At 37.6% G+C, this 27,730-nt stretch overlaps 4 protein-coding genes across 4 annotated transcripts in view; 2 read left to right on the top strand and 2 right to left on the bottom strand.

Annotated features, from left to right (window-relative positions):
• Positions 1-16,739, top strand: part of LOC311072953 (uncharacterized protein) — a 100,699-nt gene extending 83,960 nt beyond the window's left edge. The window contains exons 6-8 of the mRNA XM_084098331.1: positions 11,445-11,504; positions 12,681-12,953; positions 13,078-16,739. Coding sequence (XP_083954457.1) covers positions 11,445-11,504; positions 12,681-12,953; positions 13,078-13,217 — 473 coding nt within the window. The 3' untranslated portion in view covers positions 13,218-16,739. The remainder of the gene's footprint in view (positions 1-11,444; positions 11,505-12,680; positions 12,954-13,077) is intronic.
• On the top strand, positions 1,707-5,884 carry LOC311072991 (uncharacterized protein). Its single transcript, XM_084098386.1, has 4 exons — positions 1,707-1,804; positions 1,895-1,949; positions 5,275-5,404; positions 5,538-5,884. The coding sequence occupies exons 1-4, from the start codon at positions 1,760-1,762 to the stop codon at positions 5,692-5,694; spliced, it is 387 nt and encodes a 128-aa protein (XP_083954512.1). The 5' UTR covers positions 1,707-1,759; the 3' UTR covers positions 5,695-5,884.
• On the bottom strand, positions 6,123-10,423 carry LOC311072958 (uncharacterized protein). The gene is made up of 6 exons (XM_084098338.1): positions 9,513-10,423; positions 9,139-9,235; positions 8,574-8,675; positions 8,236-8,412; positions 7,626-7,727; positions 6,123-7,184 (listed from the first exon to the last, which is right to left on the bottom strand). The coding sequence occupies exons 1-4, from the start codon at positions 10,406-10,408 to the stop codon at positions 8,263-8,265; spliced, it is 1,245 nt and encodes a 414-aa protein (XP_083954464.1). The 5' UTR covers positions 10,409-10,423; the 3' UTR covers positions 6,123-7,184; positions 7,626-7,727; positions 8,236-8,262.
• A 4,647-nt stretch (positions 16,740-21,386) lies between the features above and the next one.
• On the bottom strand, positions 21,387-27,730 carry LOC311072981 (uncharacterized protein). The gene is made up of 4 exons (XM_084098372.1): positions 27,599-27,730; positions 27,159-27,512; positions 25,389-25,525; positions 21,387-23,526 (listed from the first exon to the last, which is right to left on the bottom strand). The coding sequence occupies exons 1-4, from the start codon at positions 27,630-27,632 to the stop codon at positions 23,464-23,466; spliced, it is 588 nt and encodes a 195-aa protein (XP_083954498.1). The 5' UTR covers positions 27,633-27,730; the 3' UTR covers positions 21,387-23,463.

Here is a 27,730-nt window from a genome sequence, read left to right on the forward strand (position 1 = left end):
GCAGGACGGTGAATCTCTCCTGGTCTCAGGGCAGAAGTCGTATTTTTCTGTTCTCAGGGCAACATAGTTGGACAAAAGGGAGTCAGCTGTCTTCTCTGGTCTCAGGGCAGAAGTTGTCTGAGGGCAGGACGGTGAATCTCTCCTGGTCTCAGGGCAGAAGTCGTATTTTTCTGTTCTCAGGGCAATATAGTTGGACAAAAGGGAGTCAGCTGTCTTCTCTGGTCTCAGGGCAGAAGTTGTCTGAGGGCAGGTGAATCTCTCCTGGTCTCAGGGCAGACAGATATTTCTAGATTTTGGCTTTTCTTCATAGTATCATCTGGTCCCAGGGCAGACTATTGTTTCCTACAGTTTTGTCCCAGGGCAGGTGAATCCCTCCTGGTCTCAGGTCTGCACTGATCCCAGGCTACCCTGCCCTGGCTTAGAATTAGTTTGAGGCCAGTGTCTTTTCCTCCATTTAAGTTTTGCCTCAGGTATGTAAGTATCATAGCTATAGGTTGTCATAAGTATCCAATTTAATGCTTCAGCAGAAATACATGTTTTTAATTTTTGTCTTTTGTCTTTGCCTGTAAAGGGAAACTTAACCAAGCCAAATGAACAGTAAGTTATTCAAAACTATTTTTTTCCTAATCTATGTTACTCATTGGCGTCATCTGCATACATAATGATATAATTTGCATACATCCGACCAGGCAGAGCACATTCCAGTACTTTTTTTAGCTGGTGTTTTTAGAACGATTAGACACATGGGCAACACAAGGTCCGGGCACTTGCAAGATTGTTTTTATGTAATAGGCCCATGATGAGGCTGTAGCCTACCAAAAATTTGTGAAATAACGAGAAGTGCTGGCGCTGCTGTAACATAAAACATCATTGGCATGGCATTCAACACAACTAGGCTATTTAAAAATTGTATAATATGTGGCCCCGACTTGCCTCAACATAGTACATGTGTCTAAAACTTTCGCTCATATGCTCTAGTTGCCCGTTTCAGCCTAGTGTGACATCACTAACTCACAGATAAGCACTTGAAACAGAGCGCTGTTAGACTGTGTATTTTGATGGTTATCACCAAAACAACGTGTGAAACCAACACATTCAGAAGTCGGCAAAAAAGTCGCTAGTCGATAAATGTGAATTTTAGTCGCCAAAGATTATAAAAAATCGGGGGAAAAAAACTAATTCGCCTAATTGCCAACACTACTTTAAAGTAGTTTTGTATGCTACATGTAATAGTTGATTGGATTACATTTATGCCTGTTAGCCTAAGTAAGGTGACTTATTTTGGGACTTTTATTTTCTTCACCCATGCAGACTTAGAAACACTGAAGTCCCAAGGACTTCATAGTGAAGATGTCCTTGGGACAATTGGGCCTTTCAAAATCTTTCTGGGTAGTTTGGAGGCCCTTTTAGGCCCATTTGAACTTCCAGATGAGGTAATTTTATATTTATTTAAAAAAATTATCCTCTTCCCCTTCACCTTGACTCTATTGTGATTTATTGCAGTATATATATATATATATGTATTTACAGGATGTAAATGTAACTGTGCACTTGTAATGACACATCAAGGATGTTAAGAGGGTAAAAGCAGGTTTAAGACTTGCCCTATTGAAGTCAACAGGGTGCAAATTTTAAAAAGAGGATAACATGGTGTAGGCAACACCGGTTTTTGTAGTTCTCTGTATTGACAGCACTCCAAATTTACAAAAAAATTAGCTCAATGTTAAAATTCACCGGAGTTCTCCTTTAAATATAGTAGATGGTGGCCTTGCACAGGAATCTGAGTCCACAGAGGGTGAACAAGGTAGGAAGATACTGTATTTATGGTCAGCATAGTTTTGGCCATGAAATGAGTTGACAATAAAATAAAAACAATATTTTTTCACTTCTACAGTATTATTCGAAGTGGAGAGTGTTCTCCGGTTACCTGACGGGACCAAGGCCAAAAGGTAACTTTGTATGTCATTACCATCAATATTTCATACATTTACATAATTCTTCCTAATTCTTTCCAAACAATAACTGTGCACAGGTCTACACATTGCACGATTATATTAGACTGGGTATAACCCTCGGTGTTGCACGCTATTATATTTAAATTTAAATTTGCTCTGCAGTTATGTCTGGCCCTGAGAAATTACCTTCTTGGGAGGTACCAACGAACGTAGACAATCGAAAAATGTTTCTGTGTACAAGGGAGGAACGCGTTTGGCTCGGTATGTTTTCAAAGTCCGGAACTGTGATTGCGCGGGGTCACACTCACTGTATGAAATGAAGTAGGTGGGGCTGGTAACCGGGCTATCAGAAGTACACAGAAGGAATTTTTAAGCAGAAATCTGTTTCTCTACAGACAATTACTAATTTCCCAAATTTAGGTAAACTCTTGCTGTAAGGACAGGTGCATATCATATTCCTAAGCCTTTACGAAAGCTCATAACAGCCTCTTACATGGCTCATCATGCTAACATGGCACAAAATTCCTACTTGCAGCACCTTTGCTGTGGAATAAATCTTTAAAAGTCCCCAGCTTCCACCTAGATATACTGGGCCAAAGTCAGTAATACTGAGTCATGTCTTAAGAAGCTGTTAGGAATAAGTTATTTAAAACCCTTTTTAAGGTGTCATGTATGTGTTCTCCTGTACCTAAAGTGTTACCTACCAACATTTCTACAAGGTAGAAGATTGTTTTAACTCTATATGCCTGCTTAAAATCTCCACTGATATTGCAGATATAAAGTGACTAGGGAGGAACTGGTTAGAAGGTGTGGCTATTCGCCCAATGCTCTGGTGGCCTACTTAAGGAAAGGCAAGAGCCAAAAAGAGGCGCTCATGGCCAAGTTGCACGACTCACAGGTGGAGCCAGGACCACGAATCAGGCTGTCAACAAGTGTCAGCAAGTTGTGTGAAGGTAACTGAGGTCTAGAGGTTAAGAACATGATGTGCAAGAGTTTAAGGGCAGTGAACCACCCATCACTTCACACAGCTGGTATAAGAATCTTTTCTTAATAGTCTGGCTAGGCGTAAATCTTTGTTACCATTAAGATTTTGGTAATTTTGCACTATTTTGGCAGGATGTGAAGGCATTGAAATTGGTTCTCGTTACGCACAATACAAACACATTGCCAGAAATAACTATTCTGCATGACATTGGGCAGTGATTTAAAAAAATGTTTACCTTGAGTACCACCTCAGAAAATATTAGGCTTTTCCAATACCACCATCTTACACTTTACAGCAGTATGGCATGCAATCGGGGTGAAATTGCAACCTCACTGTGATGTCAAATCATAAGAATGAATAAGACAAATAGCAAAAATATTTTTTAATTTTCAAATCTTGTTTTACAAGTTTTATTATTTATTGTGATTATTGCATCATTGACCTATTCACATAGAAGTTGCCACCAACACGGATGCACATAGATTATTAACTCTGATCTATATGTTTTTGGTTGCAGAAAACAGTGAGATAGGAGGTTGGGTAAACATCTTTTGTTTATAGAAGCTATCTCGTTATCGTGTCTTATGTCTCTGTAAGATGTTAGCCAGTGTTGGGGAAGTTACTTTTAAAAAGTAGTGTTTGCTCGTTACTCGTTACTTGTTTAAAAAAGTAATCCGTTACTTTACTTAGTTACCCCGTTTGGAAAGTAACTTTTTACGTTACTCGTTACTTTTACGTTACTTTTATGTTGCTTGACTTTGGGCAGAACCCAATATCTGTTCCTAAATATGTAGACAAAGTTATACAATGGAGGACATAACAGGTAATTATTTTGTGCTCTTTATTATAAAAAATAGTATCAATTTCGAAAGAAAAAAAGTCCTTCTCATTGGCGCTGCTGAGTGCGGCAACTTTTATTCTCAGCCGGCTCTGCATCATGGGGTAGAGTGCGACACTCCGCGATGAGCAGCTCGCCCGCGCAACTTCTCTCCGCTCCACTCCCCCTATCCACCGAACTTTAAATTTCGGCAACAGCCAATAAAGCGGTCCTGCTCTCTAACACCGGTGCGAATCGCGTCTTGATAGCATAGGACAAAATGATATAGAAGACATAAGCTTAGTTTTCAGACATACGACTCACTCTATCAAGGGAGTAGGAGAAAAAAAAGAGATTTTGAGAGAAAAAAAATATTTTGTTTAAAAGTACACATATTCAAGCTTTCTATATATTTCTCAGGTCTGTGAGACAAGTATAGCTTCTGAGTTTCGGTTCATTTACAGTATGGAGACGAGCTCCAGTTCACGCGCTGGTGCCGTCATGATTATTTTGCATGCCATATTTACTTATTTATTAAATTCAGGCAATTAATTGGTTGGTAAAACATTGATTAAAATTAAGATACAATTAATACAAAACGAAATTCGTTTTAAAGAAAGTCTTTCTACAAAAACAAACTTAATAAAGTGGTCAAAATCATGTCTGCCCACTCCATTTATCTCCCGATATATTGCACAAAATTATGATCTTACTCATGCTTTTCACTTTTCATATAATCAACATAGATTAAATTATTTATTTATTTATTTTATTTAAACATAAATATGAAACTAAATAGTTTTCTTTAATTTACTTCTCATTAAATTCAGGCAATTGGTTGATAAAACATTGATTAAAATTAAGATACAATTAATACAAAACGAAATTCACTTTAAATACAGGTTTTCTACAAAAACAAACTTAATAAAGTGGTCAAAATCATGTCTCCACACAAATGTTTTATTTTATTTAATTTAAACATAAATATGAAACTAAATCGTTTTCTTCAGTTCTCAACAGTTCTCTTCTCTCAAGCGCGCAGCTGAGGCAGTGTCGCTGTCAAATATATCCATGGGAAAAGTAACGTTGCGCCGAATTGAAAAAGGAACTACGTTTCGTTACCAAATTTTTAGTAGTAACGCCTTACACTACTTTTTACCCGAAAAAGTAGTTACATTACTGTAACGCAACACTGATGTTAGCCCACTTAAATGAAGATGAACATTCTGGGATAAGTAGGCTCAGAAAGAATCCACCTTGCCTTTGTATTACTGAGAGGTCTTGAATTAACAGGACTTACCTCTTCCCCAAGTAACATTAGGCTGTAATTATGAAATTTTCATAGATCTTATCAACTAGGCGGACTCATCAAATGGCATCATCAAGGCACTTTCACATGTTGATCAGAACTTTTTTGGAATGACTGAATCTCGTTTCTGTCCTTAACAGTCTATACTCCATTCTTAGTTTGACAAAAATATAATTTTTTTGTACTCTCTTGCACTGTGTATTTGTAGAAGAATGTCTGGCCCTTGCAGAGGATGTAAATTACATGGGTTTTAAATACCTACCAATTCAAAAAATTGGCCAGGCTTGCCTGGAGGAGGACCAACATCTTGAGGCCATCGTCAAGGCCCAACACTGCAGGTTCATTGATCTGTTGTTACCAATGCCAGTATGCAAGATTAAAAAGGCTTAGATCTACATATGCATTATTGTATTACATCACCTCTACCACTGTTCTTTATGTCAATAACATCTGTTTTTAACACTTTTGCAGGCAGACACTAACAAGGATAAAGACAGCGATGGAGGCCAACTGGTCCTATTACAACCTCGCTACGCATGGCCTTGGGCCAGAAATGTTGAAGGGTGCGTTTTCTTTAATTGATGCGTGCCTGGTCGAGGCAGAGAACCTCCACTGCCTCCAGGAGTAAATAAAGCATGTCAATTTTAAAGTGGTATCAGCATTTATGGGTAGCCTTGACAAAGGAATAGTCTTTATGGTTTACTGAGTAAACCACTTTGCACAATATAGATGTGATTTAACCCTTGTGTTGACTTCGGGTGAAATTGACCCGTTTTCAATTTTTGTTTTATATCAGAAAATATGGGACGTAGAAATAAGCACTGAAAATGTGTAAAAGAAATAATTAATTTAAAACGTTGGAAAAAGCCAAAACAAACTGGTAAAAAAATGGCGTCAAACGTTGAAGAAAGTGTTTTTTTTTCTTTTTTTTTCTCAAGGTTGACGAGAAGACAACACAAGGGTGAAAACCTAATTTGCCAAATACATGTTAAGTTAAACCATAAGAATGTATGGAAAGTCTTGGTTTTGGACTGAGAATGTATCAAAGCATCAAAGTTATAAAGCAATTTTCTTTATTTGTAATTGTGAGTACATTTTTCTTGGGGATCAATACTTTTACTGAATTACGGGACCTGTGTACTTCACCACTCTGCTGGTATAATTTACATTTCATATTGGTAAAACACTACTATTGCTTCTGCCATTAATGTAAGAAGTCTATATATTACCCAAAACTTCATAAAACTTTGATTTAATTATCAGTATTTTATTTACCTTATCAACTACCAAGAAAATTCATCAACCAATCAAGACGGGCGCTTTCACATGCAAACAATGGCACCTCCAGAATAACAGAATTAAGTTCTTCTTGCTCTTCTTTTGTTTTTAAAGTTCTCAACTACTGCTCTCTGCAGTCTAGCTTTTTTAATTTTTTTACGGTAACCATGTAAAGGGGTAATTTTCCTTTTTCTGGACACAGCAGTGAATTTTCCAAAAGCCAGCTTGTGTGCTCTTTGGATGGTATTGTACAGTTCAGGGGTATGTTCAAATGCTTCGGACTTGCTCCACTCTAGTAGGTCTGATAACATGGACTGTATGGGAGGATTCCCATGGGAGGCTTCAGACACTTGTGCATTTTCTTTGTTGTCTGTGAGAATGTTTTGAGGCTTGAGGACATGTGTGACATATATGCAAACACATCTTTCTCCAAAACTATTAGCAATGCATGTGCACAAAGTCGGAGTTTTCCTATTCACAATACTCATAGTCCCATCACTATTGAAGATGGTTATTTCATCTTCAGTCTGCTGATAGAGACGGAGGCTGATGATTTCTAGCGCTTTATTATTCCGCATTTTTTCAATGTCAATACCTCTCCTGCCTACCTCCATCTTCACCAAGAGAAGATGTTTGCATATGTTTCCCATCCGGAAATTGGTGCATTCACACGTGAAGTGTAACAAGTTAACTTTGTAGGCTGTGTTGGTTGACTGTGACGGCACAAAGCACTGCCCCGCTTCTATGTCCACACCATTTTTAAATAGCAGCGCAGCAGCCTGGTGAGCAGCAGAGCTGGATAATGTCAGTCGTCCTGCTTCGCTGAGGCCATCCATGTAGCTGCAGTAATGAAAAACAAGACACAAATTTGGAATTACAGTAAAATAGTAGCCTTTGCCTCAGATAGGACAGTGGGGAGCGACAGGACACCAGTGTGTGAGAGTGTGCCCTAGCTAGCTGCAACACAGGTAAGGGCACCATCACAAACTTTTTATGGCACACATTTTGCATATTCTGATTGTATGGCCAATAACTTGTTATGCAATACCATAAACTCATAACCATACTGTATATTGGCCCTTATTGTTGGATAGATTTTAGCTAAATGCAAGTTTCATTGTGTAGTCATTGCCATGGTGATCGTTTTTTAGTGCAACAGCTCCATAAAAAAATTTATGGCAAGCTTCATGAAAGTAGCTGCGTCTCATTTTATTTTATTCTATAACAGGCTGAAATAGCCATTTGGCAAAATCCACATTCCCTGTTAGAGAGATTACTAACCTGTAATACTTTTCTACATCTCCACATAGCAAAAGCAGAAGTTGGTCGACTCTTCGGTTTGCCTGGCCTCGCAGAAACTGGTATTTCAACGTAAGGAAGAATCTTTAAGACAGAAAGGCATGAAAAACGTGAAAAGCTTGACAATTACAAATCTGACACCCACCATACCATTGGCTTCCTATCAAATTGGGAGAAAATAATTGAATAGCAATACAAAATAAACTATCAGTGAAAAACACTGATTCCTACATATTTTTTCTGACTTTAGTGAAACCTCGCTCATTCAACCTAAAGAGCTGCATTAACTGCTGATTTGGGGAATATGGGTTTTTCAGCTCATGGTAAACTTTGCCTCCCAATAGTCAGGCCACGAGGTGAGCCGGCCTTGTGGTAAGACGTAACGTTCAGTGCATAGTAAGTCAGTGTTCAATATGTGGTATTAGGTAGGCCCATGCCATTTTGAGAAAAGCTAGTAGAGACTGGCACTATATTTGCATGCATAATTTTAGGAACATGATGTTAGCAACACCTTGATGTTTTAAGCAAATACTCTGATCCCAATATGAAAATAAATTATTTGAAATATTATTGGCAAATGTAAGTAAAATACCTTTCAGCCTTGTTGTTTGTCTCACTGCTACAGTGATAGAACGTTCTGCCAAAGTTTACCCACAGCTCCGCATAAGTAAACCAATTTGTCTTCAGATAAGTAGTTACATTGGGGACTATCCAAAAAGGTGTCGATCTCACTGCATTTCTTGGCAGATACATTGAGAAACTCTTCCTCCTTAGGGGAAAAACATATTTAATCTGAGATGCTTATATACAAACATTAAAAAGAAAAAGCATAAATAATTGTAAACTCACTATTATGTACACTACAGAATGCATAATTTGGTCAGGACCACTTAGTTGCACTGGGGTTATGAATGTAAGAAAATATAGTACCGTCAGACATGCTTTCATTGATGCCATGGCATGAATGACCACATTTCTTTGTTCAGGTGTCAGGTGACCTCCATCTGTCTTCACAAGCCACCGGTTAACAGCCTATAACAGCATAAATTGCTTCAGATGCACATTAGGGTATGTTATTTCACCCTGTCACGTGGCAGTTAGTTTCCATTGCTTGGCCAAAAGGGAGTTTATGTTATTGTACTGCAATGTAACTGTATATATCCCAAATTTTCATGTTTCATGTAAGTAGAATTCAGGATTTGAAATAAGCATATACTGCAAACTGTAAGTATTTATGTCACAACCACCTGCAATTACATTGCAGACCACTAGTTGATTGCCCTTAAATATACAGTACAGTTAAAGATTACACTTGTTTACACACCCACCACATTTTTAAAGAACACTGTTGAAAACAGAACACTTTGCCAAAGATCTCTAGAATAGTACTTTGTACCTGCTCAGTTGACCTTTCCTGTTAGTTTGTCAATGTCAACTGCACAACATTGTAGATTTAAATGTCACAAATAGTGATACTGTATATTCATCGACTTACCTGAAGCACATGGAACCAACAAAGGAGGAGCTTTGCATTTGGGAAAACGCTTTTAATAGCATTAAGCACTCTCAAGTCACGGTCCATCATCACTGACCTGTAACATTGAAAAAGAAAGAAAAGAAAAGAGAGGAAAAAGTTGCACCACACCCAAAAGCATACATTAGACAGAGTGTATTGTATACAGTGTAAACATTGTATCAAGAAAATTTAGAATAGAGAGTTAAGAACCTAGTGAGATCCAAAATTCAAAAGCTGTAGCTCAGTGCAGTAGTATTTTCAGATTCAAAGTCAAACATGCATATTTCCTGTTGTTCCAATTACAAAGAAAAGAATAAATACAGTATAACAAATTATGCTAACATTTGACTGACCTTGGATAGAAGCTTGGGTTACTCAATTGAAGCTTCTGTAGGCAGAGGCTTACTGTTGCAGTAGTTTCCTTGCTCAGGATAAAATAGGCAAATGGCATGCCTCTTCCAGTTTTGTTTATCAATAACAGTGCATAAAATGCATACCCGTAGGCTGTTATGCCTTTGTATGAAGCATCCATGAAAACCATTGGATGAGGGTTCTCTTCCAAAAGTTGTTTTTGAAATGGTGTTTGTACAACTAAAATGAATGGTTGTTCATTGTGAAGTGGCTGATAAAAACAGATGTTGTCTCTGAGTTCCATGGAAACCAAATGGTCCACACTGACAGAATCACTGTCACCCACACCTCTGAGGTTTTTCTTTAAAAGCCGAATGTCATTAGGGGTCAAGTAAAACTGGCGGTCTTTTTTGTCCACATGCCCATTTTGTTGAGCCCAATCATAGCTTTTTATTAAGATCTCAGAAGTAGAACAACCCTGTTGAAGCCATATTTCAATGAGGGAATGCAGGTCTGGGTGGATGCGGTTTTTCTCTTTAGAATTAGCCTCGTCATGGCCAGTGTGCTGTAGCATCTTTTGGATTATGGCACCTGATATTCCGGCATCCGTGATGACTTTGAAAGAGATGTATGCCTTGCAAGAATTGGCCCGAGTTTGTGTGGCTTCTCCATTACTTTTGCCTGCAGCATGATTCCCACGGTCACAGCCATAGTAATAATAGTCCTGCCGGCGGCAGACTGGGGGTCTGAAGTAGCAATGCTCCTTCTCCTGCACTTCTTTGATGTAACCCTCCATGAACTCCTTGGCATCCCCCCTAATAATAACATCTTCGTGGACCCTGGAGTCATGTGGCTTCTTCAACCGTTTTTTAACACCATTCACCCAATGTGTCGCCATTATACTATGATTTCGAGGGCAGAAAGAAAATCACACATAGTGCTAACTGTTACATACAATGCTCTATTTTCAAGGAAATTACGTTTTTGTTTTTACAAACTTACTTTGAAATGATAAGTTCCAGTTGCCGTTCCAGTTGCAGTTCCAGTTGCAGTTCCTCTTGCCTGCGCACCGCAAAATGATAATCAGTTCCTCTTGCCTGCGCACCGCAAAATGATAATCAGTTCCTCTTGCCTGCGCACCGCAAAAGCGATAATCAGTTCCTCTTGCCTGCCTGCGCACCGGTGGGAATATTTGCGGGAATTTTCAAAATGGTGGCCCCCCCTCTGCAATTCTCTCCCCTCTTGCGATTGGTTGTCAGATTGAACCAATCACAAACGTTTCTGCCCTCAGGACAACTTTGAGTCAAGAAAATTCCCACCTGCTCCACCAGGGGGGTCGCCTCCTCTACTGCTCTGGTTTGTGATACGGCAGGCTGGTCCTCACCGCACACATTCATAACGTTTTATAGTTTGGATGTTCATGCCACTCCGGGCTGTTATGTCCTTGAGTCGACATCTTAAGCTAATGTCTAGGGCCTTCTTGCGTTCTTGTGAGCACACCTACACAAACGTAAGGAGTCCAGACACTTTCAAGCATGGCGGCGTGGGTATTCTCGTTCCCAATGCGCTAAGCAGCGCAGCATCAATTTGTAGCTTTTGAAAGGGAATGATTCGGGTTACTTGACTGTAACCCTGTTCCCTGAAAAAGTGGAACGAGATGCTGTGCTGCATTGCCGTGCTGAAGATGTCCCTGGACTGCTCTTCAGACAAAATATCCTGACGATGCACCTGTGGCTCATCTATTTATAGCCTTGTGTCGCGGGTGCGCGCCGGTGATGTCACCAACCGAGGCTATTAATACCTCTGGGTCAATTCTATTGATGTGTTCACAGCTGGTCACGATTAAAGACATTCCCAATGCGCTAAGCAGCGCAGCATCTTTTCAGGGAACAGGGTTATAGTCAAGTAACCCGGATCGTTCTCTTTCCCTGAAGCACCAGTTTCTGTGCCGTTCATCAGTGCTGCCTCATCGGTCAGTTCAATCCATGATCATGGTGAGTCCCACTGTTTTCCTATATACATGTATTTCAGCAGGCAAGGCAGAGCAAACTCTGATGCAGAGACCTCTGGAACATCATTACTCAAAGTTATGCGAATACCAATACATGACGTACAACAATGGTTGAGCTGAGTCGACATCTTAACCTTAAAAAGCATATGTATCATATTTGATACATGAATTTCTTAGGCCTCTTAATTATCAACATGATCAGAAATGTTGTTCAATCTACTAAATGCCTTCAGTCGTCTGATTGATAGTTTAGACTTTTTAGCAAGTAAAAGTATTTTAGTATAATTGTAAAAATACTTTAAAAATGAGTATCACATGATCCATCAGGTTTTTGAGGAGGGTTTATTTGTTCTTCTGTCAACCCAGACAGCAACATAGTGTCGGCCCAGATCCGTGTAAAATCCATGTGTACCAGATGTTGGCTGGATCTGGGCCGACACTATTTTGCTGTCTAGGAATCATCATTATATTGCATTGCATTATGTTTTAAACTACAGAGATTTGATCATAAAACTAAGCATTTAAATATCATCTTACTAAGACATATTATTGGCAGATATAGAGTGACGACTGATATTTATATCATATTTATATAATAAAAAATCTCATTGATTTACATTACAAACTATCAGATTTAAATCCATATAAATATGGCCATATAAATATCAGCATCTGGACCATATCAGCATCTGAGTTTTGGCCTTTGAATAAAATTGAGGTGTTTTTTCCCCCTCAAGTGTGAGCTTCATATTCTCACTATATCATACTGTATGAGCCATAAAAGCCTGATGTATCATATATGATACTCAACAAAATAAGGAACCAATCAGTTTTTTTAAAATAGATTTTTCTGACTATTTTTTGTAAGTCAGGGTTCACAAGGTTAATGCACCAAGCTTGCATGAATGGTGCTCTGATATTGTCACTGAATATTCTGATTGTCATTAAATAAAAAACAAATATTTAAATAGTTCCCCTTTAAAATACTTTATAAAAATCCTCCATGTGAAGCTTAATTATTATGCACACCTCTCTGGGATGAAGCTCAGATGTTGTTCTTGTTCTGTACGGTCCACAACACTCCAGACCAGAATCTGCTCACTTTCGTTATACTAGATAAACAGGAGATTATTTTGTAAAGAATTATACACTCATGAAGATACATCACAACCACCAGAAGAGCCTGAAGACCCAAACAGAGATTTCTGCTCTGCGCTCTGCTCTGTGAGAAATGATCGAGACGTGTCCATCTCATGGTATAAAGGGAGTGAAATGATGAACCAGACCAGCAATCCTGATCTCAGCATCATACTCAGTTTACCATTAGAGCTTCATTGTAATGATTCAGAGATCTACAGCTGCATGACTGCAAATCCAGTGAGCAACAAGAGCATCCGGCTTCACATGAAAGAGATCTGCCAACAACATGAAGGTGTGGAAACACATTTACCACAAACTCTCTTCCTGCCACAGTGACCTCTGTGCAGTTTCTGTTTTTCCACAAACAAAGACATTTAATATGACTGATGTTTATGAATAAGTCTCTTCTGTTTCAGATTGTCTGGATCATTGTGGCGGCACTGAGGCTCTGATTCGACTGGTTCTGTCTGGTCTGGTGGGAATCGCCACTGTTGTATTTCTGGTTGATCATGTGAGGATCTGCTCAGTTCAGAGAAGAGCTGCTGCTTCTGTGTGATGATGATGATGATGATGATACCTCCATGAGAGCAATCAACATGTCATTTAGAGTTGTGCATATGGTACTTTATTTATCAGTTTTTCAAATTTGCAGAGCTAGCAAGCTTTTCATTTGTACCAAAATGTTTTTGGCTCTCAAATGAATTCCCATGTTTCAGTGCCAATGTGAAAAAGGAAAATTTTTCAGGTTAAATTTTGTTCTGTATTGAGATGCAAGTGTTCATTTGGTGTAAGTTTATTTGGCATTACAGTGTGCTCGAAAAGTCTTGATTTTGTGAAATATTCAGACTAGAAAGTTTGCTTGTTTTGTCAATTGTTTTGATATTTTATAACATAATCCAAATACATTAATTCATTTGTGCCTTTTGGGTCCATGTAAGTTCAGGTTTTATGTACAGAAAACAACGTACAATTTATTAAATAGTCCAAAACTAGTCAGGTTGGCCTGATTAAAGGTAACTCACATTGACTTTCAGTTATTAACACCATGAATAAAGGTCACTGGAGTTTTGATGAGTTAAGAGACTGAAAAAATGTACTGCGGTACAAATCTATTTGCAGCACCTATATCACATTTACGAGAATGCACACCAATAGTCTCTTCTTCTTTAAAATAATAATATTGTTGGACAGAGTAGGAAGTGGTCTAGTGGTTTGTGTTCTGCAGTGACTTGCAATCTTTTAGGATTTCAGCATTGTGAGGCTTAATAGAACAATACCAATAAATAAATGCTACAGAATTGTGTATTTGTAAGAAATCATCTTTCTGACCTATCCTCTTGCTATATTTGGAGAATGATTAATAATTGTACTTCTTGTTGTTGAGATATATTTTCAGCTATAGTACAATAAAAAAAAGTTATCAGTTTTCCAAAACACTAGCAACTTTATAGCAATGCTTATTTTATTAGAGAATGTAAAAATCTAGTCCAATTATCTTGATATATTCACATATTCAATTTTCAAACATTATCAAGCTCACAACATATTCTTTTTTCAAGATTTTTAATTTTTTTTATTAAAGGGACACTAAGTGGGATTTTCTCCCATCTAGTGGTGAAATTGTATTTTGCAATCAAATGAATAGTGCTCTCTAGCGCCTCGCTTTTTCACAGGCGGGAAGGAAGTCGACCGGAAGTTGAAGCCGGCCGCGTGCCACCATCTTGTAGCAGAACTTCACCTGCAGTTAGCATCCCATTGACTCCCATTCATTTTGGCGTCATTTTGACAGCGAATAACTTTACATCTGAGGCGTTTGAAGACTCCATTTGTCCATTATTTATTTCTAAAGAAACACGACAATGTATAAAATGCTCCATTACCTTGTAGCTTATGTTATGGCCCCGTAGAAGCAGTTTTTGTAAAAGTAGGCTAACGATTGCGTCATAACCACGCGACTCTCTGTCGCACAGTAGAGATTACCGTATGGACAGGAGGAGAAGCTCACGGGCAATCAGGGGGGACGTGGAGGCAAAATGACAAAATAATTAATCAGAATACCTAGCAAAAGTTGCTCCTGCTCCAAGCTCATGTACAGCTCCTACTCACACTCTCCGTCTCTGCAAGATTCGGAAGGGAATGATTCAGATTTCTTTTGGCACAGCTACTAGAAGACAGACGGGTTGCTCACGTGGTCCGTGTAACGCTTTGCTCGGTTTGAGTCTGCGCGTCAGGAAAGGAAGTGCTAAGAAATCGCTAAAAATGGGCTTCACTTGTCTCAATTGAGATCCAATGAGATGGCTCTGTCCACTTCTTATACTGTCTATGCTTTTTCAAATGTGTGTTGCATCTACGGTAGCCATTATGTACCAAAAAGCTATGACAGGATGTCCTCTAATAGCACTTCATCGAGTTTTCCTTCGGGTGAACTGGTTTGTTATTTCAAACAAACTACAACTTGACACAACGAACAAACGAATGTTACAGTTTTGAACAAACAAAACTTACAACCTTGTTTATAGGGCCTTCTCTACTTTACTCAATAGCTGCTATTCATCAAAGAGCCTGTTTAACTTTTAACTATGTTCTACTGTCTATATCAGTGTTTTCCAAGGCACCCTTTGAAATTTAAAAAAAATGTGTGGCACCCTACACTAGTGTTGTCACGATACTACTTTGATACTATACCTTGAAATGTGCTGGGGTACTTTTATTTAATTTTTGATGTGCACAAATAAATGACAGGTACCATAAGATTTTCTTCTTCCTGTTCCTTTTTTTTTTTTCGTTCATGCATGTTACGAATGAATGAATGAATGAATAAATGAATGAAACATTTATGTATGACTTGAGCAATAAATAAATAAATAAATAAATGTATCAATTTTCAATACCACTTATAGGCCTACTGTCATATAGATATTTTTATCTATTATTTTCTTATTTTTTTTGTCCATCCATTTAAAATCTAGGAAATCATTACTTTCTTCTGAAGAGATCACTTTACATAATGACATATTCAATTAAGGCTTTTTATTCATATATAAACATTGCTCAATTACCATTGCAAATCTCACCTAAATGTTTGCTCACTCAGTGTATGGGATAATTATTGGGATAATAATTGGGATAATGTGATAATTATTGGGATAATTTTGTTATAATTGCACAAGATAGCTTGTTTTTACTATATTTTATGTAGCCTAATAATTTCACAGTAAATCTCCAAATTATTGTAGAAACATCATAAAGACAGTATATTTCAAATAATTGTTTAATGGCATATTTTTATGAATGAAGTGTTATTTGATTCTGATGTCACTGCTGCACTGTCACATGTGGATCCCACACGCGTCCCATTTTCTCACAACTCTTAACGTTCATTTAAGACTTTATTGAATTAATTTAAGACTGCTCTCATGAGGATACTCAAAGCGAAAGCGCGAAAGAGAAGTCGAGTCTGGCGCGCGTCGTGTCAGCATCACAGACAGCGCATTCTCTTTTGTATTTTCTCGCTTGCATGGTTAGAAGCATTTGCATGAAGAAGAACGTGATTATATAATGTGACGCTAGCCAAAGGATGACAGAAAAAAAATGCTGCTTTAATTGCGTTAAATATTTTTAACGTGTTAAACTGAAAAACAATCGCACGCGTTGCGTTGACAGCAGCACGGACATAACCGATGTGTTTATGTGAATACGCGGCAAGACGAACGTTGTGACAATGTTTTCGTGTGTATTTGACTGTAAGCGCATCAATGAAAAATAGGCAGCTTTATGTGGACGCACTGGGAATAAGGCACGGGAATAAAATCACACGCTAGCGGAACCTCCGCAATTCAACGCCGAAAACTTATGATTTGAATTTTTATTATAAATTTGTGCGCATTATTTGTTGTTATTAGAGACTTCCGACGATCCGAGATTGATGGTAAAAAATTGTTTTTTTACACAGCACCCCTGCTCTCGCCAGAAGCACCCCAGGGTGCCGCGTCACCCCGCTGGGAAACGCTGGTCTATATAGGCTAATAAAAAAATAAAAATAAAAAGCCTGTAATTAAGACCTTAACATTGACTTACCTGTCGAGAAGAAAGCAGGCAATTTCAGCGTCTCTTTTGAAAGCTTTCTCCTGCATTAGCTATCCCGACATAAACCCTTGTTTTTGTAATCTCCGGTCACGTTTCCTTTTACGGTCTTATCTTGGACTTTTTCGACGAAGACTCGTTATCCTGTGACTTAACCGTGCAGTGCAGCCTTTTAAACTTGCCGGGGCAGTGACAAGCGCCTCTCACTGCTCTGCTCCGTTTCTGCTATGGTAACCTCGGGAAAAGGGTGAGAGAGATAGACAGACTAATATTAGCATCTGTGCCATTCCTCTTTTGATGTAACAACCCAGTTACCATAGGCATCTACCATGAATTTTGTATTCTAGTTATTATCAACATGGCCAGAGCTAAACCTCTTAGGCCGAGGAACTGTTATTAGTATCTGATTTTGCATTTCTGAAAATTAAAATGTAGATACAATGTAAAGTAGTTGCTCTGGTTGTTACCGTTGTCACACCTTATCGTTGTACAAGCAGGATGTGGGGGTAGGTCAGTGTGGTATTTGTTCCACCCCTCCTCCACTGTGATTGAATGGCAGTGGTAAAAAAGTGACAGTGACGAGCGCTGCATTTACCTTAAAGAGCAACTTGCAGGTTAGAAGACCCAACAAGTCAATGTATAGAAAAATAATGTAGGAACTAGATTTTCTTTAAAAAAAAATTATAAATATGCTACAGTGGCTTCTGGAGTCGTTTTTGTGAGAAAATTTTACTTCCGCATCTGAAAATGGGCGTGACGGGCGAGAGTCGTGACGTAGCACGAGGGAGAGCGGTCGATTCAAACAACAGGGAAATATGGATTGCAATGACATTTCGGACGCTGAGGAAATTGTTTACGGACCACAGCCATACAATTATGAGCCTGCTAGGCTGCCAAGAGAGCAGGGACAGGCCAGGATTAATGTTAGACAGAACATATTGGAACTTACAATAACAGAAACTAAGCTTTGATCAGGCGTTTGTCATGCTCATTAATATCCGCCCAGACTAACGTTACGTGATATAACTTAGCAGTTTCTCATGGAGAGACAGAGAGATATTTATTCCTGATACATTTTTTGTTCCATAGGTGCTTGTGTGGGAAATGCGAGGCAATGTTTACAGCTGAGGAAAGTCAGTGTTGCAGGGAGGTGGATGCATACTGGGCCTTAGTGGAAAATGCCAAACTTTCCATGGTTGCAGTTAGTGTTACTACAGTAAAGCCATGGTGAATGTTGCTGATCTATGGACACTGGATAGTTCGTTCATTCATTGCACAATGTTTATTCCTGGTTTTCACGTCAGCGCTGTTTGATCCGTTAATAACGGAGAAATGTGAATATTTCTCACTAGATCTCGCAGCGATGTTATTACTTCAGTGGCGAATTCTTTATTTACTGGATCTCGCAGTTAGGCTACAGTGTTGCTTGATCAGGCTCGCGCTGCACTGGTCCAAACTGATAAACGGTCCACACAAACACAATAACGAGTAACTGTTAGCTCAGTTTCGTTCCGCTTACATTGCGTTTGCCAGTTGATGTTGTGCTCGCGCCTACATCCAGCGGGAGAACCCGAAGATGCGTGCACTGAAGGAACCGCACTAGCTCTGAGTCTCACCCGGTTCTTACTTCGGTATCCCATGTTGAACTCCTTCATATCGCCGGGACGATAATCCTCCGATCTGAAGTGAACGCTACACACGACCGCGTTTTCCGAAGCCGACGCGGAAGAGAAATCCCGTCTCTTCACCTGCACAACCCGCACCCAGGCACGAAAGATAGCACCGTCCTTTTTCCTGTTAGGAAACCGGTGGACTCGATGTCCTGACAGGCTGGAGTTTTTGCAAGCTCCACAAACACATAAATTTACCATGACGATGATAAATTGAAATACAAAAACTACTGAAAACACACTGTCTCACGACCGCTCTTACTGAATACCAACCCACTCTGCACTGAGCTGCGGCAGAGCACAGCACACGTCTCCCTCGTGTGACGTAAAATGACGCGATGTTGAAAAAAAAGCGGTTTGTACGAGCAGTCAAAGAAACGCTCACTTTATCTACTAAATTGGTGTCATTATGTCGTTTTAAAACATTTTAAATCCTGCATTATCTTTTCATATGGTATTTTCATACACGGTTATATATTCATTTAGATTTTTTTTTTACCTGCAAGTTGCTCTTTAAGTTGAACATTTTTCAACTCTTGGCATCTGGAAAAAACGCCAAGCGCTTAGCATTCAGCGTGAAATAGATGCTCAGCACTACGTCACACTGCTGGCCTTTGGTGGTATGCAATATTAAATAGTATTGCCAATGCAGTGTTGACAAACACTGGCAATATGGTCATACTTCCTGGATCTAGTAAGATCTCTAGATGCTGCATTTTAGTAGTTGTGAAGATATAACTTTTTCTAGTATTTTTGACAGAAGAGGGATTGATATACAGTATAGTTAACTCTCCAAGATCAAGTTGCATTTTTTAATGAGGCTGAAAAATGACAAAATATGCAAAGCTATGCTGCATTTTCCAGGCTTCCATTTTAAAACACAGATGCTGAAAAAACTATTACACTCATTCACACAGAGAAACCTGCAGACTTATTAGCGACACACACTGACTGGCTGTTGTCACGATTATTTCTGCTGTGTGATAGACTGTTAAATTAATCCTTGTCCTTTTTTATTAACAATCGCCAGCAGTCATTTTCGCCTTTGTTCATGTGTTCTGATGTCACATGGCAAACAAACCCCACTGAAAAGTAACTTGTTAAATTTTTGGCTGTTTACTTGTCACTCGTAGCACTTTATCAAGGCATATGATAGGCTGTTTATGATCCAGGGAACTAAACTTGTTTTGTGGATTAATGTCTATTTACATTTTAATGTATTTAAGTGAAACTAACGAGCATTATAGACCTTATGTGCCAGAGAAACAAGCACAGCCATCTTTAGAATTTTGAGTTTTGAACTTCCGTTTTAGCGGTCGCTCGCTGTCGAAGAGTATTTACCTTTACCTGGTGAAGTGGGTTTACTTATTGTACTGTAGTTAACGAAAGTTATCATGAGCATTGTAATGCATTGTAATGAGCATGAGCATTTGAAGCGGATGTCATAACAAATGTGCAACGCAGCAGCAGACGCAGTTAGCTCGTTGAACCTGGGTGTCATGGATGGACTGACTCGAGGAACTCTGTAAAAACACACAAATACACTTGCACTCCTCTCTATGCCTCATCATCCTCAATCCGAATCCAGAGTTTCAAGAAGATCCGAGAAACTTTATTTTTCGACCCAAAAAAAACAACAGCACTAAAGACTGCAAGTGTACAGTTGCATGTGACGTGTTGTTTGTGTGTTTTTATATCAAAGCAAAAACAGTGAGTGATGTTCCATAGCACTAAAGACTGCAAGTGTACAGTTGCACGTGACGTGTTGTTTGTGTGTTTTTACAGAGTTCCTCGAGTCAGTCCATCCATGACACCCAGGTTCAACGAGCTAACTACGTCTGCTGCTGCGTTGCACCTTTGAGTTTGCATATCAAAGCAAAAACAGTGAGTAATGTTCCATAGCACTAAAGACTGCAAGTGTACAGTTGCACGTGACGTGTTGTTTGTGTGTTTTTACAGAGTTCCTCAAGTCAGTCCATCCATGACACCCAGGTTCAACGAGCTAACTACGTCTGAAGCTGCGTTGCACCTTTGAGTTTGCATATCAAAGCAAAAACAGTGAGTAATGTTCCATAGCACTAAAGACTGCAAGTGTACAGTTGCACGTGACGTGTTGTTTGTGTGTTTTTACAGAGTTCCTCAAGTCAGTCCATCCATGACACCCAGGTTCAACGAGCTAACTACGTCTGAAGCTGCGTTGCACCTTTGAGTTTGCATATCAAAGCAAAAACAGTGAGTGATGTTCCATAGCACTAAAGACTGCAAGTGTACAGTTGCACGTGACGTGTTGTTTGTGTGTTTTTACAGAGTTCCTCGAGTCAGTCCATGACACCTAGTCCAGCCTCCTCACCTACCAGGTCACGACCGCACCATCTAAAGGGGAAACTGACTGACTGCATCATCTAAGCCTTAGGATGGTTCCACAAAGAATTGACTGCACATACAACATGAATTTACTTCAAACTAAAGATTTGACTTTTCATACAGCAAAAGACACTGCATCTATTTGTGTCTCATTAGCTCTCAAAACACTTTAACCTTACAGTTCATTAAATATTTTAACACAGCTAACTCAACATTAATTGTTTTTAAATCTCCACAATGTATAGCCAGAGGACTATCACAAAAGTGTTTAGGAAAGTAAATACATACTAGAGTATGTTTGTTTAAAGCTGCTTTGTATTGTTGTGTATTTTAAAAAGCTCTATAAATGTCCTAAAACAATGTGCATTTTGCTTGTAGTTTTGTGTTAATAAAAATGTAATATATTACATCTCATAATTCAGTTGAATTCATTATGTATTGTATTGTGTAATTTAATTAAATTTTTATATAAGTTTTGGTTCTCTCATTTTATTACATTAAATGTTATTGTGTTGTATGATGTTCTGTATTAAGAATTAATTATGACATAAATCATATGTATTAGTACACAAATGACATGCTTGTAATAAAAAAGCATTTTATGCCCCATTGCTTAATAACAAATAACTTTGTCACAAAACATACTTTAAAAATGTTATTTCTTTCAAATAAAAGATTATTATATGAATTAAGGGGTTTGATTAATTACATTAAAAATTGTGATTCCATAATTTTATTATACTGTTCTTTAGTCAAGGCTAGACAACCAATTAATATTTATGCCCACAAAACATAGCTAGCATTCTGTAATTTATTTAAATGTAATAGTAAAAATAGTAATATACACAAATAAATATTATTTTATGGCTCTTTTAATAAATAAAAGTGTACTTGTAACATATTGCGCTGATTATTAAGGATAAAAAATAATTACATAATTATAATTGCATTACGAATGGCTGTGAATATGGTAAGGCAGTATCAGTGCAGTATAAGCTCAGGAAAAGCTCATAGCACGAATCACGATCATCGGATAAAGTTAGCTGTATGCTATGCTATTATCTAAGCTAACTAAAAAACACACAAACAATGAGAAATGTTTAATTTCACAATCTATAGCTTCGGTTAAATACTAGTATATGAAACGTATAATTTAAAATACATTAATGACTCGTTATAACGTAGTACAAACGTCTTCTATGAAAAAATGATTTTGTATGATTTGTAACCAGGCACTAAAGCGATTACCCATAAAACGGGCTTTGAGCCAATCGGATTGCTTGGGTCCTACGCTCGGACCCAATACACCGAGTAACCATATTATTCACCACACCGGCCCTGATTTCAAGAGTTTTTGAGCATGTTAAGGGCCCCAAAAGTGGCAAAAAGGCACAAAAAAAAATAATGAAGAAAAAATAAAAAATAATAATCCTTACGAAAACAATAGGGCCTCCGCCCTTTCAGGGCTTGGGCCCTAATTACAACATTGTCCTGTGACACTAAAAACCTTGAAATGGAGACACTCTTACAGTATCTCCTACATGTGAAGACAAACATCCCTTAAAGCCACACAATTACAAGATTTAACAACAATAACAAAGAAATAAGTAATATAAAAACAAGATGATAGTAATATTAAAATGATAGATTATTCAATTACAATTAATAAACCATATAAACACAGAAATGTAACAGAGAAATGTAATATAGTCAGTAACACGACTATATATTTTAAATAATAATCAATCAAATAAATACAAACAATGCAACAATAAACCCTGAATTCACCCTATAGTTGCAAGCTGCCATTATCATAGTCCAATTCAAAACCAATAGCTCATAAATGATGTGAATCGCCACTGATAATTTAGGGTTTGATGAAACAGCTTAAGATAATACATGTTGGTCCTAAAAAAACGTTCTACATAAATATATATTAAAAAATAATATTTATATATATATAAATATATATGTAAAAAAATAAAAAACAGAAAAAAACGACTTTGCTTAATTCTCAGAAATCACAAAAGCAACAATAAAGTGATCGACTCCTGCACAGTCGCTGCTTATGAGCTGTTGACAGAGAATGTGCTAAAGTGTCTGTATAAATACATTCTTAGGCATATAAATGGTTAATTTTATTTCTATCACAAAATTGTGCTTTTATAAGAAAATATTATTCTATTTATTATACTAAATGATATTGGAGATAATTTTTCTTTGCATATTAATCATGCACAACACAGGAGATTTTCAGTGCACAAATTATGGTCCTACTGTATAATTCAAATTAATGCAATATTAATTATGACTTAACGGGTTGTTTAATGCTTTAGCTTCCTCTAGTGGACAATCTTAAGTGTTTGGACCCTTAATAATAATGCTAAAAGAATTATAAAATGTCAAATGGGACACTCTATGGTCTTGTGGAGTTGCTCAAAGGAAGCAGAATCCCTCGGGATTTTCCACACATCCCACTGGTTGATCCACACACTCAATCACTGCACCAGAGTCCCAGTGGTAACACTCTTCAGGCAGTCAAAGAACCATTTGATAACTTAAAGCTGACTCGTTCTAATTTATCATGGAAAAAATGTCCGGTTCTATTTTTCCAGCTTAGTCCTGAGCTAGATGAGGTTACCAGTGTGAAATAACTCCCTGACATTCATTAAATATCAATAACAGTCAGAGATCCACGAAGACTGCTGGCTGAGGTGTCGTCATTCTGTGACACTTTGAAGAAGTTGCCTGTAAGTCAATAGAAAAACACAGTTACAGGATGCCACGCAAAACAAGTGAAAATAATGGTGTAGATGCAAAAGTATAATCTATAACTGTTTTAGGGTTATAATATCCAAACCATGCTTTTGCACAATAAAAAAATCTTAAAGGAATAGTTCACCCCAAAATAAAAATTAGCTGAAAGTGTACTCATCCACCGATGTAGAGGAGTGTGTGTCTTCATGAAAACAGATTTGGAGATATTTAGCATTACATCACTTTCTCACCAATGAATCCTCTTTAGTGAACGAGTGCCGTCAGAACGAGAAACCAAACAGCTGATAAAATCATCACATTAATCCACACAATCCCAGTCCATCAGTTAACATCTTGTGAAGTGAAAAGCTGCATGTTTGTAAGAAATAAATCCATCATTTGCTAAAATACGAGTCCTCTATCTATAATATTCAGCTTGTCTGAATCAGGAGGGAAATATTCACAGATCAAACACCATTTACAAGCAAAAATAGTTCTAAACAAATATGTCAGTGGATTTTGATCGTGGACTGATGTTTAATTTAAAATGCCTAATGCCCGGTTTCACAGACCAGGCTTAAGCTAGTCTCAGACTAAAATGCACGTCTGAGCTGTTTTAACTGAAAGCAACTTGTATTGCTCGTATTAAGGCCCGTTCACACCAAGAACGAGAACTATAAATATAACTATAACGAGCACTATATTAGCGTCCACACCAACGAACGATAACGCGAGCGCTGCGGTTTCAAAGTAGTGAAAATGGATGACCTGCTGCTGCTTTACGTTGTGTACAACAAGTCATTGAATTTGTTTTTGCTGTTCTTGTTGCATTTCCACGTCTTTTACCAGCAGAAGTCCTCAGCATGCTACGTTTCGAGCGCATCTAATGAATCTGGCTAGTCTAGTGTAATCGATCTAATCTAACAGTGAATTTAGCTGACGAAGTCAATCGTGGAATAAAAACAACACCTATACACACACACACACACACACACACACACACACACCACCATTTTCACTGCAACTGCAAAGGAAGCAAAACAATGTTATCAAAATTAGCGCTGGATACCTGACTATTTGCTAGCCTGCATAATGATCTCATCATTTATACTTCTCACCATTTATTTTCTGTACCTCAGCAATTAACTCCACAATGTCGTCTTCCATTTAAAATGCACAAGCCCTTTAAATTCGAGTGGATTCTGATTGGCTGTCAGTGTTTTAGCGTTCGACAGCTGGAAAAAAAATCGTTCTGAAAGTGATCCCAACGATATTGTTCCTCATATCTTTAACGTTATAGTTATGGTGTGAACTCTGCTATTCTTTAATATGGAGAGCGATTTTTAGAATTATATCTTTATCGTTATCTTTATAGTTATTGTCCTTGGTGTGAACGGGCCTTTAGACTTCTAATGCGTGACACCCTTCTGGATCTCAACTCTCTTGTGAACGCGTGTACGGCCGTTGTTGGAAGCCAGTTATTACAGTTTAAAAAGTTTTATATATGGATATTTTTCACTTCAGAAGGCCTTTATTAACCCCTGGAGTCATATGGTTTACTTTTATGACGGATGAATACTCTTTTTGGAGCTTCAAAAACTCCAAACTTACTCTTCACTTCCATTATAAAGCTTGGAAGAGCCAGGATACTTTTTTTTAACATAACTCTTGATTATATTAGTCTGAAAGAAGAAAGTCATATACACCTAAGATGGTTGAGGGTGAGTAAATCATGGGATAATTTTCATTCTTGGGTGAACTATCCCTTTAAGGAGAGAAAATAAGCTGTTTGTCATCTTTAATGTCATCATGATTTGACAGATTAAGATAAATTGCTCTGCGATGATACTTGCCTTGCTGCGTTTCCAATAAACGACGCCGATGGCACCAGTGATGAGCACCAGTATGAGCACCAGTCCAGCTGAGGTTATGCCAGCAGTGAAGGCCTTACTATACATGACAGAAGAGCTGATGGTCCTGAGAGGAGCCTCTGTATGGGACAACAAGATCAAAATCTGTTAGTGGATTCTTAAATAACAGTATTAAATGTCCATGGTTTTTCACGATTTTGATTAACATGTACAGTATATATGCACACAGGAACGTATAATTAATGTCCTGTGGTCATCTCTGCTCAACACCAGTGATAAGATATACAATGAAAGCACTGCAATTGGAATAAAGATCTGAGCAGGTTTTTCTCGCATGTCACATGACCAAACATCATCGCATTTCTCAATTCTCATATAAAGCTCTTGAACGGCTTATGCCATATGCACTACTTTATACTTTTATGGTGTTTTGCAAGTATTTGTATAACCTTGTATAAGAATCCAGGTATAAGACAGAGGTAAAAATGTTTCTTCAATCAGGGATTCGTGTAAAAAAAAAAAAAAAAAAAAAAAAAAATTATATATATATATATATATATTTTTTTTTTTTTTTTTTTTTTTTAAATGTTTAGAGGAAAAAGATTTTACTGAAATAAACAAATAATAATTAAATGTAAAAATTGTTTAAATATCTAAATTAATAATAAAGAAATTCTTCAAATAAATAAATAAATGATCTAACAGTAAAATATATTTTAAATATATTAAAATTGAATTAACTAAATTAATAATAAAGAAATTATTAAAATAAATAAATAATTCCTGATCCAACAGTTTAGTACTATAGTGAGTATATGAAAAACTAAATGTATTAGAAACAAAATATTTTCTAAATGAATATTATACAAATGATTTGCTAAAAGGGTTTATTTTTCATAGAATGATGAGTTTTTATACACAAAATATATATAGTTGCCTTTTAAACTTTAGTGTGGTCCTTCACATGAGGATAGTCATATTTGGGGTCTGTGTCATCTAAACAATTGAAAATCATGTTTTTAATCACCCAAATAACGTGAAGACGTTCAACTGAGTTTGTTTATTTGAAGACTTCAAAAGTTATAGATATTTGATCACTAGACACTTGGTTTGTCATGCCTACATTAAAGTTTGTTTTGACGAGCTTTCCTTTTTTTAGTACACAATTACGATTATATATATATATATATATTTTATGTTGATGCATAAACTTTGCACAATGTACAGCATTCCTGAACAACACAACATTAGTTTCGGTTTAGTGCTCTCTGTCACATCCGCTACATCATGAGACATGACGCAATCTTACGACTAAACGTCACAACTTCGATCCCAGCCATAAGTTACTTGAGTTCATTCATTCATACTGTATAGTGTAAAGCCCAAAATTCTACTTCTACGGCTAAATGTGTACACATATCAACAATCTACATTAATTTTAATAGCATACAATGGAAAAATGTCGTTTCAGCTTACAGGAGAAAAAAACTGGAACTGTTCTTTCTTAATATGTATAAAATATGTATATAATTAAATGGCACATTTCATGTTTTCCCAAAAGTTTTTAGACGCCCGCATATGTTAAACTGCCTCAAAATAAACATTTTTTTCTCACAATAAGCTAAATGTACGCTGCTGTTCTCTTGCGGTCCTGCGACATATGATGATGCAACTACTGTAACGCATTTCACGAGACTCTGGGTTATACTTCAGAAACACAAAGACAATACGACATGCTAGTTTAATACTTACGAATACGATGATGCACTGTAACATTGTAAATATTGTTTTTCAGCAGTGAATCACTCTGTGAGACACTGTAAAGCCCCGTTTGATTGTTACTGACGTTCATCAGGATCAGCGTCACATTCCCTCCATCATATATCAGAGAAACTCCGGATTCCCAGTACTTGAGTGAACGGTCTTCATTATGGCAGATTAACTGTGCTATCGGTTCCTGTGAGGAGCCTTTGAGACGCGTTACCAAAACCTGAGGGTCTTTATCCGATTTCTTGATGTGAATAGAGATGGTGAGGTTTTCTCCTTCAAAAACCCCGAGCGACTCGATCTCATCTTTATCGTCATCAACAGCAGCAACAACAATGCCTAAAAAGTATTTGCACCGTCAATATACACTGCACCTGGTGTAAATTAACCTGTGAGAGTAACTGTCAAACCAGAACATGACTTACCAATCCAAAACGTTACTACAACAAACAGTTTCATCTTGGAAAACAACTTAATAATGTCCTATGTCTTTACCTTGATAGACCCTTATCTATCACCCATGCACGCGACTTGCTCAAATCAGATTTGTCACTGAA

The sequence above is a fragment of the Abramis brama genome (genome assembly GCF_963993115.1).
Source record: "Abramis brama genome assembly, chromosome: 22".
NCBI classification, from domain to species: domain Eukaryota; kingdom Metazoa; phylum Chordata; class Actinopteri; order Cypriniformes; family Leuciscidae; genus Abramis; species Abramis brama.

Coding starts and splice junctions, on each gene's coding strand:
- LOC311072981 (XM_084098372.1), bottom strand. CDS start 27,632: ATGAAACTGTTTGTTGTAGTAACGTTTTGGATTG. Junction 27,513..27,598: donor TGTAGTAACGTTTTGGATTG/GTAAGTCATGTT, acceptor AATACTTTTTAG/GCATTGTTGTTGCTGCTGTT. Junction 23,527..25,388: donor TTTATTGGAAACGCAGCAAG/GCAAGTATCATC, acceptor ATTGACTTACAG/GCAACTTCTTCAAAGTGTCA.
- LOC311072991 (XM_084098386.1), top strand. CDS start 1,760: ATGGTGGCCTTGCACAGGAATCTGAGTCCACAGAGGGTGAACAAG. Junction 1,805..1,894: donor GTCCACAGAGGGTGAACAAG/GTAGGAAGATAC, acceptor TCACTTCTACAG/TATTATTCGAAGTGGAGAGT. Junction 1,950..5,274: donor GACGGGACCAAGGCCAAAAG/GTAACTTTGTAT, acceptor GTGTATTTGTAG/AAGAATGTCTGGCCCTTGCA.
- LOC311072958 (XM_084098338.1), bottom strand. CDS start 10,408: ATGGCGACACATTGGGTGAATGGTGTTAAAAAACGGTTGAAGAAGCCA. Junction 9,236..9,512: donor AACCCAAGCTTCTATCCAAG/GTCAGTCAAATG, acceptor TCAATGTTACAG/GTCAGTGATGATGGACCGTG. Junction 8,413..8,573: donor CAATGAAAGCATGTCTGACG/GTACTATATTTT, acceptor TTTTCCCCTAAG/GAGGAAGAGTTTCTCAATGT.